Here is a 20,392-nt window from a genome sequence, read left to right as displayed (position 1 = left end):
ACCCTCCATGCATACACTCTACACTTCTCCTAATATCAACCAAACCCATCCATCGATATCCTATTACCAAATCCTGACCACATTCCTGAATACCAGTCTCTAGAATATTAAAGATGCGTGTCTTAGAGCTAAACTATCTTTCCACTGTCAAGCATTAAGATCTTCTTGTTTGACAAACGGGAAAGAGAGTATCCCCCTATACCTCAACACCGATTAATCAATCTCATGTTCATCAAAAGTTTTTGCGTGAAGCCCTGAATACAGAGATATCCAATCGTTCCACCTCATCTTTCTATCATTTCATAGCGCCCATTTCCTACCTACAGCCTCACTATCCCATCACCGCCATCATCATGGCAAACATCTTTTAACCACTACAATTTTCATTCTTTTTTATAACCACACTCCCCCCTCTTCCATTTCGCACACACTCTGCATTCATCCCTCACAAAATTCAATTCAATCCCATGCAAGCCAGTTTAACATTCCTCCGCCGAATTGGGCCGAGCCGAGCTGAATCGAATCCAATGCAAAGACTTCTCTGATGCATACATATCACTGTAAACATCATCACTCTCACCGTCCGAATATCTCTATCACAATACACTCATAACCTTATATTACATTACATCGCACCACATCCCATCTATCAATACAAACTGTTGCAAGTAGCCAGTAGCCGTAGCATTGGCACGATGACCTAATTGGTACTAGCGTCAATCCACAATGGTTATACCTCTCAGATACACGACCTCATTCTAGCTCTTTAGTCAATCAACAATACGATGAACTATACCCTCAATTCAACCAATTCATTTCCCACTATGGCCATAATCCAACACAAACTCTCATAATGATTTATCCATCTATTCACCCATACTCACTGTGTGATTAATACACTAGTATTCAGCTACACCTCACCAGACGATCCCAACCCATTTCATCCCATCCCACAACCCGACAACCCCACCCCCAAATACCCAAACTTCCAAACCATCAACACGATCTAGACTCCCCATCCTTCTCCTCCCCCAAGCGACAAATCCGAGAAGTACGTCAGTGTGCCGATGAAAAACAAAGAGACAGAGAGAAAATAAGCATACAATACAATCCAACACCCATACATGACCGCATACAATATGCACAACGGATGGCTGCACATCTACATCACCCCTCTCTGCATCCAAGACAGCTATTTCGCCGGGTATACAGCCATAGTGTCTATCCTTACGGGAAGAGGACTGGTCAATTCGTGAATCAACGGAGCGAGTAAGTTATGAACGAATATATGTTGGGGGCTTTTTTTGCTATCCAGGTGGTGTGATTCAATGCATGTGATATGGATCTGTATAATGACGATGCTGAAAAGCAAAAGAGAAGTGATCAAAGTAGCCAAGCTCAAAGTTTGACGTACATTGCTATTCAACGTTACGCTTCGGGTATCGGCTATTTTGACTCGGTCAAATAGTTTACCGTTGTCATCTAAGCCCAACGTCATCACACATGTAATAATGAGAAGCACTGTCGGTATCCACGAGGGACCTTACAAGAACCGAGACACTTGTCTATATATGCATGTAGATGCTTGAATCCATACTCAGAGCTAAGGAATTCTGAATTCATGCGTTCGGCATATATAACACTTCACGGCTGCGTGCGTATACGGTAAAGAGTCCGAGTGAAAGGATCGCGGTGCTATGCAATCATGGTCCGTTTCAAATCACTCCACGAAGTCTAGCTTATGCCCGAGTGAAAAAGCTAAATCAGACTCATCATATCTAATCATGAAGAAACCGTGATCTTCAGCGGATGAAACGCGAATGAGAAGGAAGGATGGAAGGAAGAAACGGAAACTTGCATCGATTGCGATCTATCGGAGACCTCTTCTTCCCGGCGGCAAGGATCGATTGGCACTTGAACAATTCGTTCCATGGTCTCGGGAGGGTGTACTTGGGCATGTTGATTCCGACTTGGGAAAGTTCGTCAAGTCATCTTCCAAATGGGGGAACTAGCTGGGTAGTATTGCGGTTCGTATAGCGGATACGCACATATACGGGTTCTGCCCGACTCCGACGAACCAAGCGGCGTTTTAATATGCACTTCAACATTCAGCCCTGAGAATAATGGCATGATAGATCATATCTTATCGGTTTTGAGATGGTTTTGAGAAGAATTCGCAAATGCAGGGACCGTACCGTGTGGAATCAGAAAGTGGTGCATAGAGGCGGTGACGTGCGATTTATTATATTTCCATCGATGATGCACACCAGTCAAATGTGCAGGAAGTCGGTAACCATATGAGAATGTCTGTGGGTAGAGAGCATCTGTGGATAGATCGATGCGAGGATTAGAAAGTAAAGTGCAGTGTTTGACACAGAATGAACTGATGTGGTACAAAAATACACATTAGAGTGAACGTTTACATTTTAACTTTGAGGGGTTTGATGTTCTTGACCAATTCGCTTGAAATTTGAGAGAGTAAATTTTATAATTTGGAAAGGAAACCGAAAGCCTCGCTGTCTCAATTCCTTCTTACACCTTGGTATCTCGCACAGAAACTTCGTGGCTAGCGCTCATTCGGCCGATGTGAGAGCAAGGCTCTTTTCCTACTTCTCGAGGATTCATTATTGTCATCACGACACTTTGCGTAACCCCCACTAAACGAGACCCCTCCCATTACCAAACATCCTTTCCAACCACACATGCTGATAACAATAAGTGATAATGGATAACAACCGCTACATACTTATGTAGATCGTCCTATACATATGACATCTCGATTTGCAAAATCACACTCGACGGGACTTAAATCGAATGCATGGAACTATCAATTCCTCGTTTTCGAGGGGCGGTTGCACAGCGTCTCGCACGCACGGCATAAGTCGTTGCATTGGGCGAATAGAAGAATGACCAAGTCAGCCACTTATGCTGTAATCCCGAGTTACGGCTAACTGCCTACTATGTGCATGAAACCTCGAGGTCTCCGGGACAGCGTTGTATATGGTAAATAATCGGATTGGTTGAACTTACAGAGTTCGCTCCAAAAAAAATCATCATGAAAGGTATGAATGATTGTTTTGAGGACTGAAAGTCTAGTTTTGTGGCGGGGTATTGAGAAAGAGTGGGAGGTAAGTCTTGGAAAGGGGGTACGAGGCGCCACTACAATGTTAGATGAAACCGATGGTTTGGAGCCAGTTTATATGCATCAATGACAAGGGACTGCATATCGATGGTACTCTATCCGTCAGTTTAGTGTGTGTAAGATTCGTGCCATCAGTTGAGCCGTCCCAATCCTGCGACTTCACGACCAACGGGAGCGCATAATTTAGTTTGTTGAAGGTAATTGAAAAAATAGCAGGTACCATGAAGCACCCATGAGTTCAGATTTTTTCGAGTAACGAAAAACTTGTGTTCTCTCGTACAAAATTCGGAGGATTGCTCCTCTGGTACTTCATCTGTTTCGCAACGGCCGTTTTTTCCCTGTACTCATTGCGCCCTTAAATTTTTGAATTGCAAGCCGAAGTCATCTGTAGAACGTCTCTGCTCATGGAATCTTATGTGGTGTAAAGGTCCACTCTGTTGGTAAATCAGAAATGACAGAAACAAGCCAATCCATAGTCATCGGCAATAATGGCGTAATCAAAGTAACCCCCAAGTTTGTACTGTAAAATATTCAGCATATTACCGGCATGTCCATTAGGAGAGATATCAGATCAGCAGATCTTTTTTGCCCCCCTCATAAATTGCTCTTGCTTCGCGAATAGCCAATAATGGCATGAGAAGCAGAGATACACGAGAAGAGGACAGGAATTTCCTTGCTTCAATAGTTCAAGTAAGAGCGGTGAGCCCTGGTGAGGAAAGCAGTGCCTAATATCATGTGCATGGAGTTATCCGGGTGAATTCTCACGATATCTGACGATGTATAATGGTGTTTTTTTCACCCAAAAAGAAAAAGCTGACGGTGAGGAAATAAATTGCATGGGGTGGAATTTGACTGACCTCGTTAAAGTGTGGGGGTCTATTTATGAGAGCTGATGCGAGATGCTAGAACATATGATATGTATAAGATGAATGAAGATCACTGCAACAAAGTGAGAAATTTGGAAACCGCACAACACTCCACTTTGTACTTCGAAGAAATTCTGCTTTACTTCTACAGCCATACACAAGCTGAAAGACCCCTCCAAATCATTCGAAGCCTTCTAGCTTTGACATCATCGAAGATTTATCTATCTTCACATGACAGTGCCCCTACGACAATTAAGCGGCATTCAAACCTTAAATCACCACTTCTACAATGTCATACTCCAGCCAAGATAATTATAACTGCTGTTTTAATGGCAATGTGTTGGAAACGTGTCCGATTTGCGGGGGCGCCCCACGACTTGTGTAAGCATTTTCAAATACCTATCTGACAAGTTTCACTTCCACATAGAATCTACTATCATGATGACAAGGAGAGTCTAACAATATGCCTCAGACCCGGTTGTACTACCTGCGAAGGTACCGGAACATTTAACAAGTCTTGTCCATACCACTGCACTTCTGCAAGCAGTTATTCCAATAATCTGCATACTGTGCCGGCTCATAGAAATCGGGAAGCGAGAAGATCTTCTGGAAGGAGCAAGAACAGCCATAGTGGCAGAACTGTCAGATAGTTCGGCTCATGATGTAGTACGAGTTGGAAACAGGGGACAAATTTTATCCTTGTCGGATTTTTGGCGTTGGTTTTTTCTGATGATTTCGGTATCAAATGAATTAGCAATTCACCGGTTAGCTAAACCCGAATTTTGGAGAATGGAGTACATTGTGCCAAAAGTTATCTTTGGTCGGGTTAGGACTGAGCAGAGATCTGGATCAACGAAGCAAGGAGTCCAAACTTCAAGGTTATAGCATGGAGAGTAGAATTCTGTCGTACATGACAATTCGAGGATTATTCAGAACGGCAGTCACAGGAACACAAACAAAGGCAGGCTCGAAATTGGGCACCGTTGGGACCGATTGTTGGGAGAAATGGAGTTGGTGGTTGCAGATTTTCTGCGGCTTCGGAACGATGAATATCTATGGTCAATACGTCGGGATGCAACTCGGTGGTCAGATGTACAAGGAAAATTTTGTGGCTCGGGCCATTCTGTGATTCGGAATACCGAACAACGGCATGATATGATGGAAGTCGATGGCTCGAAAACCTTCTCAGTTGCGAATACCACGCTTTGAGAAGCCAATCAAAAGAGAATCTTAACCGGGCATGCTATCGAAGGAGGGCGAAAGTCCCTTTGCTGGTATTAAGGGGCCTTTTTCATATTCTTTCCTTGTGGTTGATTGCAAGATTCGGTGTTACCTTCCGATGAAGACTCGAACACACAAACTCCAGTGTTTCGATCGAGCTTAGGCCATCAGCCTATACCTGTCTTCAGATTTTACACATGGGGTGCTGTTGTATCTCTGCACTTTTTATTCGCAGTGCTTATTTATATGAGGAGGTCTGATTTGATCTAGATGGTTGAAGGAAGCACAAGGAACATGAATGGCGTAAAAATGCGGAGATTTTTCATGGGGACATTATTTCTGGGTGCCGATCGTAGGAAAGTGTACCGCGTTACTTTTGCAAGTATGGGAGGTGCCCTTAGGAGTTTTTGATGATTGCGGATAAAATGAATGATTTTCTTATTACCATCGATACGTTTTCAAGGGATGAATATGATTCGGTGTTCAAGATTGAATTCGAAGCGAGTTCCTGTTTTTCTTCTTCGAATGTTCTCGCTTCCAGTAAGTATTAAATACGCCACGGAGGGGCACGACATACTTGGTGGCAGTAGCGCAAATGCGTGTGAGTACTTCTCGTACTGCGACCAAGAGTTAATTGACTCGTTGCCGATAAGGTCTTTGACAATTAATTCCATTGGGATAGAGAATCCTCAAACCCTTCCTCATTGGACCATTGGTGTCTTCCACATTGAGTGAAAGTCATCGCCAAACACTCGCGCATGTTCGTGATGCCCATAACCTCACTTAAAAAAATGCGTGCACAGCATATCCGAATTCACTAACGAAAACTACGTCTTTTTTTTTCATTGGTGCCAGCATTTCCACATTTTCTTCTGGTGAACCACTGTCGATATACTATTTGTTTCTTTGGTTCGCTTGTTTAGTCCCCAATGAGAAGCGATAGAGCACCTCAATTGGCAAGCTTGCTATAGAAACCCCATCTCAGAAAGTGGCAGAAAGCACAAAATCTCGATATACAGCCACAACGATTAAGTAGCACGACATGGTATTAGCGGCTGTAGATACATGCAGCTTGGTCAATACAATGCTCCGATGTTATGGAACCGGCCATCTGACTGATAATATTCCCAAGGAATTTAACGATTGATATTGGAGACGGAGGTCAAGCAAATCAGTTGATCCATTACCCGGGGCGAATTACGTTCCCTCCATTCTCAATTCTTCGCGTGTAGTATGTGAACGTCGGGATTGTGATATCGTATGTTGCTATTTTCTTGCCACAAAATGGAACGCATTTCTCTGCATAGTTGTGACATTGTCATGGAGATATACTATACATATGCCCGGTGTAATTGATTCATCTCATCGATATGAACAGCCGATAAACTCCGCAGCACATCCATGTAAGTCGTGCTATATGACAAGAATATGTGAGTCAGGGCGATCAGGTACATCGTAAGCCCCCTTTTGTAATTCTCTGTAGTTTACGGTGACCAAATTTGCCAATAGAGGTAGCAAGTAATAACACCGGTCTGATAGGCAAATCAAGAAGGGTTTGAGCCACTGAATATCAACATGATGCTGCACCACAGTCATGCGTCTTCCACTGATTCTGCTGCATCACGTTGAAGAAAATCATGATTGCAGGGTTCCGATGAAGACCATCACGGGATTGGTTGATGGAAGAATATGGTTCGATTGAAGGGAAAACATCTGCATGTGATTGTTAGTATACGTAACTAGTAAGTATGAATGTGATTCTACTTGGTAAAAAAAAAGCCTGATTACAACGACATCCTGATTTTCGTCCTCCGTGGGAAAAAGAGCGATATTTTGTGTCCGAGTTTCGAGAATATTGTAATGTGCAATATTGACTTGTTTGGTTTTTTTTTCGCTTTTCAAGACAGCTTGCACTTTTGGTGATCTCCAGCCTTGCAACACTTTGATTCATACTCTCAGCATGTTCATATCGCCTGGTCGATGAGGAGTGAGTATCGGGAAAAGCTATTTTTGCCCCTCCTCAACCAGCAATTTTGCTCACCATGACATTCAGGAGATGCAGGTTTCTTTTGCTTTTGTCGCCGGTGGGGGTGGTGACGTATGTATACATAGTAAAGGAACGAACAGATAGGTAACTCCATGTTCTGACATTCGCGATTGAACTGTGTGCACCACAAGACGAAGCAAGAACAACAAGGCTCTAGAATTGACGATGTAGGATGACACATATGACATATGAGATGACCATATTCAGACATCTACTATGCCCATCCGTTTCCTTAACGGGTGTGGTAACGCTGTGATGATAATTTTCTTCAACGACATTCCCCTGATATAAATTTGACGGGGATGGATTGGGAGTTTTGCGTGATGGAAAATAGAACGACGCTCCCCTAATTGAAGTTTATGAAGATGAAATAGAGAGTTCATGCATTCGATAATTCGCAATGAAGAATGGAGTTGAAAAATGGAGTTGAAAGATATGCTCAAACCTGACGTTCCGAGCAAAGACCACCCGCCACTTAGCGTTGGGACTTCTTCCCAAAATCCAAAATTGTTATGACGCTCAGTATACTACTCGATACCTAGGGATGCACTTACTGTTCTTCGTCGTCTCCCAAAACTTCTGCTCATCAAATCACTGCTGAGACTTATGAAATAAAAACAATAACAGAAGCTCACTCTGTACTGTACAGTTCCATTTCCTTGAAATCATTATGGAATACACCGAATGCGGAATAGATACATATTCACGAGCTCTATTGAAACCCGACAACATCTGAGCTCAATACTAAGAAGCTTCAAGAGAAGTATACAGGAGTGGGCGGTTGTCTTCACGGATGATTGATGTTGAATACAGACAGAAAGATGGGATGAAAGATCAAACCGCCGTTTCAAGACTTCAAACACCATCGTAATCATTATCCACCCATACGATGGATCCAAGAAATCGTGTACCAAAATCGAATTCCACCTACCGAGGTTTCTTCTTCCCACCACTCTCATTCCGATTTGGCAAGTGGCTTTTCAGACTGAGATGCTTCTAAGATGGTAATTTGAGTGTGCGCTTTTTTCATCCGACGAAACGCCTCCTATTTTTGGGGTGAAAAGTCAAATGGATCGTGTTTGGCCGTTCGCCGATGAGGCCACGAAGTCAATTGATTCGAGTGGGCGCCGCACCGCACCGCACCGCACCGATGAAGCATTCAAGCCTTCACATTTGTTTATTGAGAGGTCATATGAGGTGTCAATGCCTGTAATCGGATGCCTCGGTTTCATGAAATTATGGGCAAGTCCGAATTTGAGTGATCAAAGTGGAATGGAATGGATGTACGCGTTTAAACTGTATCCTCGCCCTCGCCCTCGCCCTCGCCCTCGGTCTCCTATTCAACAATTTCAAACCTCGGCATTCCGGCTTTGAAGCCCGAGTTCACGATGGAGTCATTTTTTTGTTGTTCTTTCAAAGATGCAAATCATGCATGCAAAGCTAGAAACAGTTGGCAGATGACTACTCCGTGTGGATTAAGAGGGCCCGATGAAGAATCAAGAGTCTCGACCATCAGTTGCTCCATCTTGCGTTTCAACTCCTGATCGCTGTCAGTGTTGTCTAATGCACATTTGTGGATCTAATGAAAATTTCTTCCATGGGCGTTAAGATTTTGCGGGGGAAAACAAGGGCAGAATCATGAAGCGGTGTTCTTCAGCCCTGTTGCTTTTCTACATTGCTAAGGGGTGAGCTTGTGAAGCTGTGGGGAATGGATTAAAAGTTTTCAGTGTGTTGACATCACTGGAAAATCTCTTTTCAGTTCTGACTCTAAATTCTATGGAGCTTTGGGTTGATGAAGGTTTATTTGGAAAGACGTTCAAGGAAAAAAAAAAAGAGGTAAAAAGGGAAAAAAAAGAGAGAAAGAAAAAGACACAAGAATCCCATTGGTGCGTTCTTATTAGATGATGGCATTGAAATGACAGTCCATAGAGGACATTGAGACATTGAGACACTGAGACACTGAGACATTGAGACATTTAAGCCATTTCGCCATCTTCGCCGTCATTACGGAGCATAGCCCTTGCAATAAAATGTCAGCACACAATTTTGGGTTTTCACGGTACGGTACCTGAAAATCTAAACCGGGCGGAGAATTTTGAATTGGATAGGTACCTGAGTAGGTACAGACAGGCAAATAAGCTAATTGGCAGCGGTAAGACGAGGCTCTTTCGTAGTTTAGGTTGAGAAGGCAGGTGTGGTTACCCGAGTACGACTCACCACCTGCAGTGCTTACACATATAGCACAATTGATGAGATCGGGAAAGACTATGGCGATATATGGCGATATATTATTTCAACGACTCCTTTTGAAATGATGTCTTCCATAGCACCAAGCACGTTTTTCATGGCCAACACTGATACGTACATCGCAGACAGACACCTAGGGAGTAGAAACATACATACATACACACATACATACATACAGAGACCCGATCAGCAAATACAAAACGCATGAGAAACAAGTCAACTGGTGGTGCCACTCTGTTTGACACTCAAGGAAACCTCTCACCGTACCACACACACCACATGGCCATTGAGTAACCTGTCCCAAGCGTAACTTTTTTCTTCTCAACTCATCGACTTGGCAAGTGGGCATGCATGAGAGATCTGATGCGAAATTGCTGACGAAATTGGAACTATCCCTATTCTCTCGCGATGTTGCAAGATCGACTGGATGTCCGAATTTCAATTACCCCCAGGTTTGCTCAGAGGCAAGGGACAAGACCAGGAGGACCAGGATGGTGCGGACAAGGATGGACAGGGAAGAAACTAAAAATGATCATTTTTCGAGGATTGTCGAGGATTTTCGCCTTAAGCGAATGGAAATAGAAGGATCTAGCGTTCAGTGATTTCGTAATAGTAACCACAAAATTCATCACGAGTGCGCGAACTTTGGTAGCTTTGGTAACTTTGGCAGCTTTTGGCTTCAAATTGGCTGGTGGCAGTGGTAGGAAGTTGGTACGTGCGAGTAATTGTATGGAAAATGACTTCCAAATGTTGATTTATCCATGTTCGCCCGGTTTAGTCCACGGCAAAGCGGTTGCCTCTAACTGCAAAGTGTCAAACATCGTGAGAAATTTAGAGTGTGCAATGCGTTGGAAAATTGGCCAGAGAGAAAGAGAGATTCTTGGACAAGGAAACAAAGAAAAACTTTTTGTTTATTTTTAGTTAGATGACTCGTATTGCAAAAAGAGTCACCTGCGCTATGCATTCTATATACAAAGTGAGGAGTAATAGTCCCAAAGGATTAAAGAGAAAAAGGATATAAGAAAACGTTGGCCCACATTCCTACCGTCTGCTACCTACTATTACTCCAACACATCAGATCAATATCAAACTACTACTATTCCTACTGCTACTACCTCCTCATACAATTAGGAAGCTATTATAGTTTCATCATCGATTCACTTTCTATCACTTATACGCTTACTACCGAACAATACTCAACCACATAATACTTCCCTACATCATCAATTCTACTGCCTCATCAACCAATCTTCAGAGAGTCCTCATATCATAACCTTTTGACTACATTCAGACTCTCCAAGCAATCAATCAAACCACAACCATGACAGCCCGATACCAAGTCACCGAACCTCACCCTCACGTCGCCACATCCTCATTCATCCATTCCGGCCGCGGCGGCGCAGGAAACACATTCAAGGCCCCCAAAACCACCAACGGTAGCAACGCCCGAGGACCCGCCTCTCTCTTCACTCTCGGCCTTCCCCAAACCTCATCCAAATTCAGCAGCGGTCGCGGCGGCGCCGGCAACATTCTCCCCACCTCCAAAAAAGCCCCCTTCTCCTTCGACGAAGAACTCGAACGTCAAAGCACCCGCGAAAAGAAGATGAGCGAAGGAGGCATGTGGCACGTTGGACGCGGCGGCGCCGGAAACTACGCCAGTGGTCGACCAGCCAGCGAGCGCAAGAGCTCGACCAGCTCCGAGGACAGCAATGGAAGTATCCGCAGTGCGCGAAGTGGAGGATTTCTCGAACGCTGGAATTCGAGACACTCGACGAGAACGGCGTAGGAGTTGAGAGATTATTCTTTATTCTTTTTTTTTTCTCTTTCAAAAAAAGGAAGAAGAGTCTCGAGACATTTTTTTGCAATTTGCATCACGATACCTATGATTTTTTTCTTCGCGGCGCGGTCTGACGTTATCTACCTACCTATCTGGGCAGATGGGCAAACCTCCACTTTTCAACACCTAAAAGCATTATAATGGCGTTTTCAACATTACTACTTCACTCCCTCCTAATATACACACACAACCACTCATCTCATCTCGCATTCAACACCAACGGCGCAACAAACGGGGAAAGGGAAGCAAAGCAACCAACAAACGGCAAACGGGCAGGGCAGGGTAGGGCAGGGTAGGACAGGAAAGGAAAGGAAACGGGAAGGGGGACACAAAAAAAGTTTATTTGATTTTGGGATCTCAGAATCCATCATTAGCTAGCTGATAGATATCATTCTAGCCTCTGAGTTTTTACTGATTGTTATTTTTTCTTTGGTCGAATGAGCGATTGGCGCTGCCTTGTATGTTATGTTATCTATCACCCAAAGTACTCAACTTTATGATACCCCGGATTTTTCTTTCTATATTTGGAGAGACAGGGGAAGGAAGGAAGGAAGGATGTATGTAGGGGAGATAATTGAACGGCAGGAAGGAAGGATGGATGAATGGATTAGGTAGTTTTCTATTGGGACATTTTTCCGTTATGAAGATGGCTATTACCAGATTATATTCAATACAATACAATATCATTACATCAAACCAAATCAAGTCTCAATCTTTATCATGATCGTTTGGTCTATTCAGATTCTCGAGCACATTTCATTTCATTTCATTTCACTTCACTTCATTTCTGAGCAAAGAGAGAAAGCCATCAAGGTTACATACATACCTACACATTCCTTTACCTACCTTCTACCGATCAATCAACTCCCGCACGCAGTCTGCTAATACCCCCTCTCGCCGCTTGGCACAAATAACTAACCATCCATCATCAAAACAACTAGTGTGTGCGTGCGCGCATACATGTATGACTAATAACCCAAGACACTTGTTATTATTGATACACTACATTACACACATACATACAGACACCACCCTTTTACGAGCTACCATATATAGAATAGGTAAATGATTTAATACAGCTTCCCCGCTTCCGGATATTGGGTTAGGAGGGAGGGCGGTATTTTACTAACCGCTTTCTCTCTCTGTTTCTTCCTGCTCCCTTTTTTTTCCATCTCCTTTTTCTATCCCCTCGAACGGGAAAGAGAATAGAACATGATAATTCCCTCGTCGGACGATTCTGTAAAAGATGAATGATGTGTGAGTATGTGGATGTGGATGGGGATGTGGATAGATGGGGATATGGAGTAGAGTGGAGTCGATGAGACATATATGGTTATTATAGTTATCCAAAAGGAGATTTTGATTGTGTAAGAGAATGGTTGTGTTTGGTGTGTTTGGTGTGTGACTATGATGGATAGATGCATCTCCTGATTTGTATGTGTATGTGTGTGTATGGAGTAGGTAGGTAGGTATGGAGGTATGGAGTGCATTGTATGATATGATATGATATCACATCATCAGTTCCTATTACCTGTACCTGTACCTGTACCTGTACTATACCTCATCTACCGGGTACATTCATATTCGCACATCATAATCTCCCCGCATTTTGGGAAAATTACAGGAGGGGGGAGAAAGGAGAAAGGAGATTGAGATTTAAATTTAAATTATTGGATTCATTTCTTTGTGTTTTTAAGAGGATAGATACTAGATCGATCGATGGGGTGAGGATTGAAAAGGGGGAGGGGAGTATGTATGTATTAAGTTGGTGTGTGTTTCTGTTTCTGTTTCTGTTTCTGCTTCTGCTTCTTTTATTTGGGTAATCTTAGAATTTGGATTGGCATTGGGATTTGATTAGGATTGGCATTGTGGTTTGTGTGGTGAGTTTTTCGATTGATCCTCGAAGAATAGAATGGAGTGAGGAGGGAGTGTTGAGGTGAGTAATAAGATCAGTTAGTCGTGAAGCGAAGTGTGAAGTACGAGTTTCGGGTTTCAGATGTATGTACGTATGTACATACAGTACATACATACCAAAGAAGTACGTTTCCATCTCATATGATTCGACAATCCCATGAATTTGTTTTAATTGCAGCCAAAAACGTGATTATCAATTTAGGTAGGCGGCATCATGTTTGAATCTCGCCTCGTCTCATCTCATTGTATCGTAGGTACCTATCGTATCGTATGGCATTAGAGATATATTAATTTGTCCTCCGTACTCTATACAGCATAAAGTATTTCCCGATCGTATTCTACATTCTTTCCTTCCCTTCCCCTCCACCAGAAATAAACCCGTTTATAACCGCATTCCTTATTTAACCTTTTGTCTTTGTACTTTTTTACTTTCCTTCTTAGGTAATAAGTTGAGTGTTTTTCCTCGCTTGCTTGTTTGTTTGCTTGTTCACTCGTTCATTTGCTTACTTACTCGAAACAAACTAATGCCAAGAAAGCCTCGCTCGCTCCTTCCCTCCCCCGGACCCCGCATTATCCGGCCTCGTGGAGATTGTGCGTTATGCTAATGACTTGTTACTAATTGGTAATTAGCTTCGGACGTGGCGTTTGGACTTTTGGGTTTGGGGTTTGGGGGCGGTGGGTGGTTGGAAGGGGATTGATTTGTAAATGAAGGAGGTGTTGGGGATTCAGTAGAGTGGTAGAGCGAGTGATATCTCAATCGTGTTTACCGTAGATGGATATTGTGTATATGGTTTTCTTTTTCTTTGGGTTTTCTGGATTAATCTATCTACCCATTTGAAACTGGGGTTTGGCGGGAATTCTTTTAAGGATTCGAGGATTCTGTGGTTCGAGGATCTGAGGGTTTCTTAGAGGTGCCGAGTTGAGTATACGTAGGTACCTACCGACATACCTGCGAGCCTGCTTACCTAGATACCTGGCTCTATGGAGATGGAGATGGAGATGTGGATCAGGATCTGGGGAATATCAGATGACTTTTGTTAGTCGTGGTGTGGGTGTGGGTGACGTACTCTGGGGTTTGGGGTTTGGGAATTCGGGCTCGGGATTTGCAGGTACGAGTCATGATGACAATGCTACATCTTTCGAATACTTTTGGTGGGTTGTGGAGGGGACGTTTCGCTTTCTTGGTCTTGTGTCTTCTGGGGTCTGTTTGGTGAGGTGTGGTAAGTGTACTCCTCCTAATTTCTATACATGCCTATTTACTTTTGCTTGGGTGTGAGAGGCATTGATTGATGTTGTGCAGAGAGATGAATGAATACTTTTGTCACCGCAGTATTCTCACATGGAAGTCTTTGAGTGAAATCTCAATATTGTATGGTAAGATCTTATCCAGCAAATAAGAAATATCGAGTCAGTAGATGGTAGATAGACAGATTTATCTGCGTGTATCTAGTATCATCTCGTTGTTTTACATGTATGATTGTGTTGCGACTTGTGTTTCCTTCTTGGTCTTCATCACAATCTGGGGTTTTTGCTTCCTCGCGTCATCTTTGGGAACTGTGTTTCGAGTACTTCTTTTGAGAATTCGGTCATGCTCATGGTTGTATAGTGCACATGTGATACGTAGTATATCATCAAATAGTTTACATTTCTGTCTGATCCTAGAGATATCCCTCTTTCTTCTCTCCTTCAGACTCTCAAACAACATTCGATGTGCATCATAGTAGTGCACATGATGGCATTCTAAACACCATAGTTATATCATTCACCGCTTCTTGAAATATAATCACTTTTTCTTCAACAATACACAGCTTTGCGTAATCATTATCTTCCCTTTCGTCTTCTACTCAGAAGGAATTTCCAGCGGGTCAGAAGAAGACAGTATATCGTGATTCTTTAGAGGTAAAAGCGCTCATGCTTAAGTAAATTTAAGATGCATGTCGTAAAATAGATAGAAAGAACACCAAATGTTCATCTCTTTTTTTTTCTTCTCTCACGCACATGAAGCACGGTCAGAAACTTCCAAATTATGAATATTCAGAAGGATTCTTGGTCATTTCCGGTTGTGCTTCTACTCTCGGCGTTGAAGTCAAGTTGTATTGGAATGAAATACAGTATAACTACCCCGTGAGAGTTATAACCTCGACCCAGGTGGAAGTGGGGATATCAATATGTTATTGTGCCGGAAATTACAAAGCAAAAAAAGAATCTGTCTTCTACAAGATGAAGTAGCTAGATGGGACTGTATGTTAGATGTCCAAGTGCAGTCGACCATGAGCATGAGAAGTCTTGTGGGTTGATCTCGAATCGGAATTTTTGATGAATTCGCGCTTGATGTGTGTGAGAATTGGGATGGAACTTGAGTTGGGGGTGATTAACACGGATCATGATTTTTTGACCATCATTCTTAGGGATATCTAGCATGATCTTGATGGTTGGAAAGAATGAGCTCAAGTTAAGAATCTATTTTTTTGAAAGGGGGGGGGGATCACCTAGATAATATAAAATAAATACGAGGTAGTATTTCTAGTCTCAGAGAAATTTTCTATTGAGTGATGCATGATTGATATTGCTTAAATGTTATTCTAATATTTCCCGATCTTCTTCTTCTCTTGACTGGTTATTTGACTAGGTAATCCGTACTTTTCTTACTTTCCGTCGGGTTCTCATTTTTTCCATGCTCTGAATGATGGGTTTTCAGCTGCTGCGACTAAGAAGACTTCATACTTCGTAATATCTTTCTCTATCATATCTCATCACTTATCGTATCGAGTTCATAAGCGGTTCCTTGCCTATTCATCACATTGCATACGGGAAAGACTCCTCGAGAAACCCTAATCTCGAATAGTAAAACGCTTCTGCCAGCGAAACGCATTTGGTGATTGTTGTATCTGAGTTACCAGTTGGAGAACCAGTATTACTGGTTTCTTTGCTAGCTTTCTTGCGGCCGATCGAGAGGCCAGGGCCGGTCTGATTGAGGTACGTGGTGGAGACTTGTACCCACTAATATCTGCTTTTGTTCCTATTGTAGTATGGTCACTTCAACATTTGATGGTTGAGTGAATGCGATCTATGTTCTCATGTCCGAGAAAGCTGCCAGTAAGTCGGCGAACTTTTTCCAATGCGGTCGTGGCATTGGCTTGAAAGTATTCATGTGCTTTGGAGATTGCAGGTTCCTTTTTTGGAAGGATGATAGGAATCTCCCTGTGAGAATGATGAGATATGTGTAGTGTTTGTAAATTGGTTATGAGTTGATACCTCTGGTAAAGAAGCCAATGTGGCTCTCTCTAACTGTATCTCTGAATGTCGACTTCTCGTTAAAACAAATCTCCAATGTAACCAATTCATATGGTGTAGCTTGTTGTTCCTTCTTTTGTTGAGTGTATGTATACTAGGTTTGCGCAAAATTTTAGTTGATTTTTGGTGTTGATTTTGGCGGTTTGGTAAAGGTCGGCAGATTGGTTGGGTGTAGTTATGCCTAAGACAGTATCCCACAGTGGAGAATAGATGTTGGAATGATATATATAGAGAACATGATTCCCTCATAGCTGGGATTGGATTGGTGGTTTTAGGAAAGCTTGTTATGATATCGTGCGGGTGTGGGGTGGGCATGGTTGAAAGTAGGTGATATGTCCGGGAAGCGAGGTAGCAAACGCGAGTCTCGCGGAGCTGCATTAATCACCAATATCTAAGATTCTGTGGAGTTCTGGAAGTTATTAGGTGGCAAAGGCAATGAAAACGCCACCGCTATGAGATTTGGGTCGTAAATTCCCGTGTATATATAGATGTCGCTCGTGAATCGCAAGTTGGACCGGTCGCTTTATTGGTTGTTGTCCCTAATTTTCAAAAATCTGCAGTACTTTAGCACAATTCACAATACTCCGAGGACCCGTTCAACAACTAACCATAATTTTCTGTTCGGTACTATTCTGTACCTTGATTGAAAAAGCCCAGTCCATTTATTAGAAGGGCTAGCATCTTTTCATCTGCCGACACCAAAGCTTTGACAAATTGCACGTGGAACGATATACAGAACTCTCTGGTTTCTCGAGTTCTGGCTACGGCTTTCTGAAGTGTGTGACTCCTATCTAATCTTGGATATCTTGGGTGGCTTGTTCTAGTATCTGCTTGCTGAATTTTCGAAAGTGTTGCTATCGCTGCGGCGTGGTGTGGCAATCGATTTGTTCAGAATAATTGAGCCTTGGATATTGACATTTGTATTGTAAGGTATACAATATAAAGGATAAGATATTATAATCGTATATAACAAAGCCCATCTGTATTGAAGAATGTTAATAGATTCACTTCTGAAGGAATTTCAACCAAAGACCAGGGTGCTGAGGATAAAAGTTTTGAAAAGCATCATATGAAGGCAGGATGGCGCAATAGATATACAGATGCATTAGTCTAATAATAGAATCATATGATTTATTAAGTTCATTGTCTCTGGAGATTCAACATTGTTTGCTGTGTTGTGTCAATGAGTCAAGGTTTGTGAGTAGAAAAACATATTTTACCCCCTCGGCTATAGCCGAGAAATTAGCAAGCAATTGAACATACTTTCACAATACAACAGTTCAACTATTAACAAACAGCAACCCATGGAACGAACCATTTGCAAAGGAATTAGTTGAATTTGTTGTAGAGTGTTAATCTACTAGAAGTGTTTGATCATGCTTTAATTTTTTCAGATAGCAATTTGTGATTTCTAAACAATCAGCAAGCCCAGCTTTTGAAGGATGCTTCCAAATTTTGAGCCTGATTGAGCTATATGGCGCATTTTATGAAATTAACAACACAAGCCGGAATTTAGTTGATTAGTAAAGCTAGCGTACCACTGAATATCTATGTCAAACGCTGAAATCTCAGGCATGCAACAATCAGGAGGTACTTGTCATTTCTGTTATATTCGGTCAGGCAGGGGACCTTAATGAGGAAATTAGTGTGGAAAGCCTCTTGTATCTTTTCTTATAACTGACCAGTTGATTAAACACATGAGAGTGTGCCGTTACGTTGCTCATCTGAAGTTTTTTGGGCGTTCCTAAAAGAGCTAGGCAGAGGTACTTTCCGTCATGACCCGACTGGTTTTATATTCAATATACTAGCTCGGATTCTCTGGAAACAAATGAATTTTACTGGACACCTAGCTCAATTGAAAGCGCCATCAATATTACAGACAAGCAGCAGAAGAGCGTGAGGTGGGGGTATCTCCCCAGGTATCCGTGTCATGTGCTAGACAGCCTATGTGTGAATTCGAAGAATCAATAAAAGCTTCAGAAAGGATATCGTAGCCTCGTAAGAATTTAAGAAACAAGAGATGGAACAGAAGCTTAGATACCCAAGGTAGTTAGCGCAGTTATTTGAATCCCCTGGCTAGGATTGGTTGAAATTCTTGGTAGATAGACGTTAGATTGTTGAAAATTGCCAAAACAGCCACAAATATTTTGAATCAATTCAAAATCCTCGAAATCAACAATTCAAAATCAAACTCCTAAGATCTTCACCACTAGCTCACCAAGATGAACCAATTATTCGTCGTAATCACATTGGTGGTTTTCGCTGTCGTTGGCGTCCTTGTATGTATGTGTATGATCAATTTTTTCGGGACAATTTTAAGCAATTCCGCAGATTTAGAGCATTTAGATTCGGAATATGGCTGATGTTTGGTTGCTTAGTTTTTCCTATACTACGTCTGCCAGAAATGGGAAGCGTTCCACCACGATCCCCTGGACCTCGAGGCCGGCAACTATGAGATGGGAAGTTGGGAACACCGCGGTGCTGGTTTTGATGGCGGTGACGGCGACATGGAAGGAGGAACTGCTGCTGCCAGAGATAATGGAATCACCACTGCTGGTGCAGCTGTCGAAGCTTCAGATGGAGATAGCGGGGATATTGGTTTGGCTCGCACCTTGCCGTTGGAGGGATGAAGGATACTGGTGTTTTCTGCGCCTGCAGGCAAAGCTCTACTTCAAGTAGCAATCCAATCGTCCTTCTCGCACAGAAAATTCTATACCTTTATATGCGTGTTATGTTGATATTAAATCGCTAGTAAATAGGAAGCGCTTGGTAATAGGTGGTACTAATTGTCGGCAAATAACAAAAGGGAAGTCTTCTTTGACCAATGTCAGATTTCTGCAAGGGCTGTTTACTAATTGCTCATACAATTGAGAGCTAGATATCATGCATTGAATAACAAAGAGTCTGAAAAGCTCTGATGGAACAGTTTGGGCGATTCAAAGAGACTTCGAAAATAAGAAACGAAGTCCCGCAGACTATCAACAAGGTAAGGCGATCAATCGTAAAAGACCTGAATACCAAACACTGGTATCCTTAGCAGCTTCGCTAAGATGATATTGAGTGACTAGAAGAAGCTAGTGGCAGCCAATGACTCTCAGTAAGCTTTTAGTCAGACAAAGCTAACAGTTACGAAGGGTTTAACCGCAGAAGAAGTACGGCTTCATGAGCTTCGCTAAGATGGAGAGGGTAGCTAAGGAATATCAAAGGCACGGAATGATATCATGCAGAAGCCAAATAAGGAGAAGCTAACAGTTACAAAGGCTTTGGATATAGCACAACTCCGGCCTCAGAGGCTTTGACAAGACAAGAACAAGGACTGCGAAGTGCTGGTTTTTTTTAGGCCGCGTGGATATGCATCTCCTCGAATACCTTCCTGCAGAGATATACGACTTCAAGGACAAGAGCAAATTTGGGAAGCTGTTATCTAAGGATACTGGAGCATTATTACTTGCTGCTGAAAGAATTATTATGAGACAGTAATACAAGGGTAGAGAAAGTTGAGGTAGAAACAGTACATTTTCGAAAACGAGAACAAATTCAAATCATATCTGGTCGAAGGTTCTTTACATTGGATACATACATTCTGGAGAATTGCAACAAGATTTTCGAAAACAGGGTCGAAAGCATGTTGCAAATAGATCATAAATTGTTGAAAAGTAGTGTATCTGATCATATCTACCGTCGGAAGTGGTTGGAGTTGGAACTGCTATATGTGCAAACTGAGAAAGACTTTTGTACTTGCAGACAAAACTAAAACACTGGCACAGATATAACCTTTCATGATAGAGAAGGGCGTTAGAAATAAAGGAATGGTGTGGTTATTG

General features: G+C 42.4%; 3 protein-coding genes across 3 annotated transcripts; all 3 read left to right on the top strand.

Moving 5' to 3' along the window:
• Positions 1–4,073: 4,073 nt before the first annotated feature.
• On the top strand, positions 4,074–5,803 carry BCIN_04g05570 (hypothetical protein). The gene is made up of 2 exons (XM_024692678.1): positions 4,074–4,389; positions 4,481–5,803. The coding sequence occupies exons 1-2, from the start codon at positions 4,338–4,340 to the stop codon at positions 4,891–4,893; spliced, it is 465 nt and encodes a 154-aa protein (XP_024548457.1). The 5' UTR covers positions 4,074–4,337; the 3' UTR covers positions 4,894–5,803.
• A 4,717-nt stretch (positions 5,804–10,520) lies between these two features.
• Positions 10,521–12,059, top strand: BCIN_04g05560 (hypothetical protein). The gene has a single exon (XM_024692677.1). It carries the CDS (start codon positions 10,845–10,847, stop codon positions 11,307–11,309), a length of 465 nt encoding a protein of 154 aa, XP_024548456.1. The 5' UTR covers positions 10,521–10,844; the 3' UTR covers positions 11,310–12,059.
• A 6,677-nt stretch (positions 12,060–18,736) lies between these two features.
• BCIN_04g05550 (hypothetical protein) lies at positions 18,737–19,291 on the top strand. Its single transcript, XM_001557646.2, has 2 exons — positions 18,737–18,847; positions 18,947–19,291. The coding sequence occupies exons 1-2, from the start codon at positions 18,791–18,793 to the stop codon at positions 19,196–19,198; spliced, it is 309 nt and encodes a 102-aa protein (XP_001557696.1). The 5' UTR covers positions 18,737–18,790; the 3' UTR covers positions 19,199–19,291.
• Positions 19,292–20,392: the final 1,101 nt, after the last annotated feature.

The sequence above is a fragment of the Botrytis cinerea genome, chromosome 4, assembly GCF_000143535.2.
Source record: "Botrytis cinerea B05.10 chromosome 4, complete sequence".
In the NCBI taxonomy this organism is placed as follows: Eukaryota; Fungi; Ascomycota; class Leotiomycetes; order Helotiales; family Sclerotiniaceae; genus Botrytis; species Botrytis cinerea.
The sequence above is the reverse complement of the archived record's forward strand: the minus strand, read 5'-3'. Positions and strand labels throughout refer to the sequence as shown.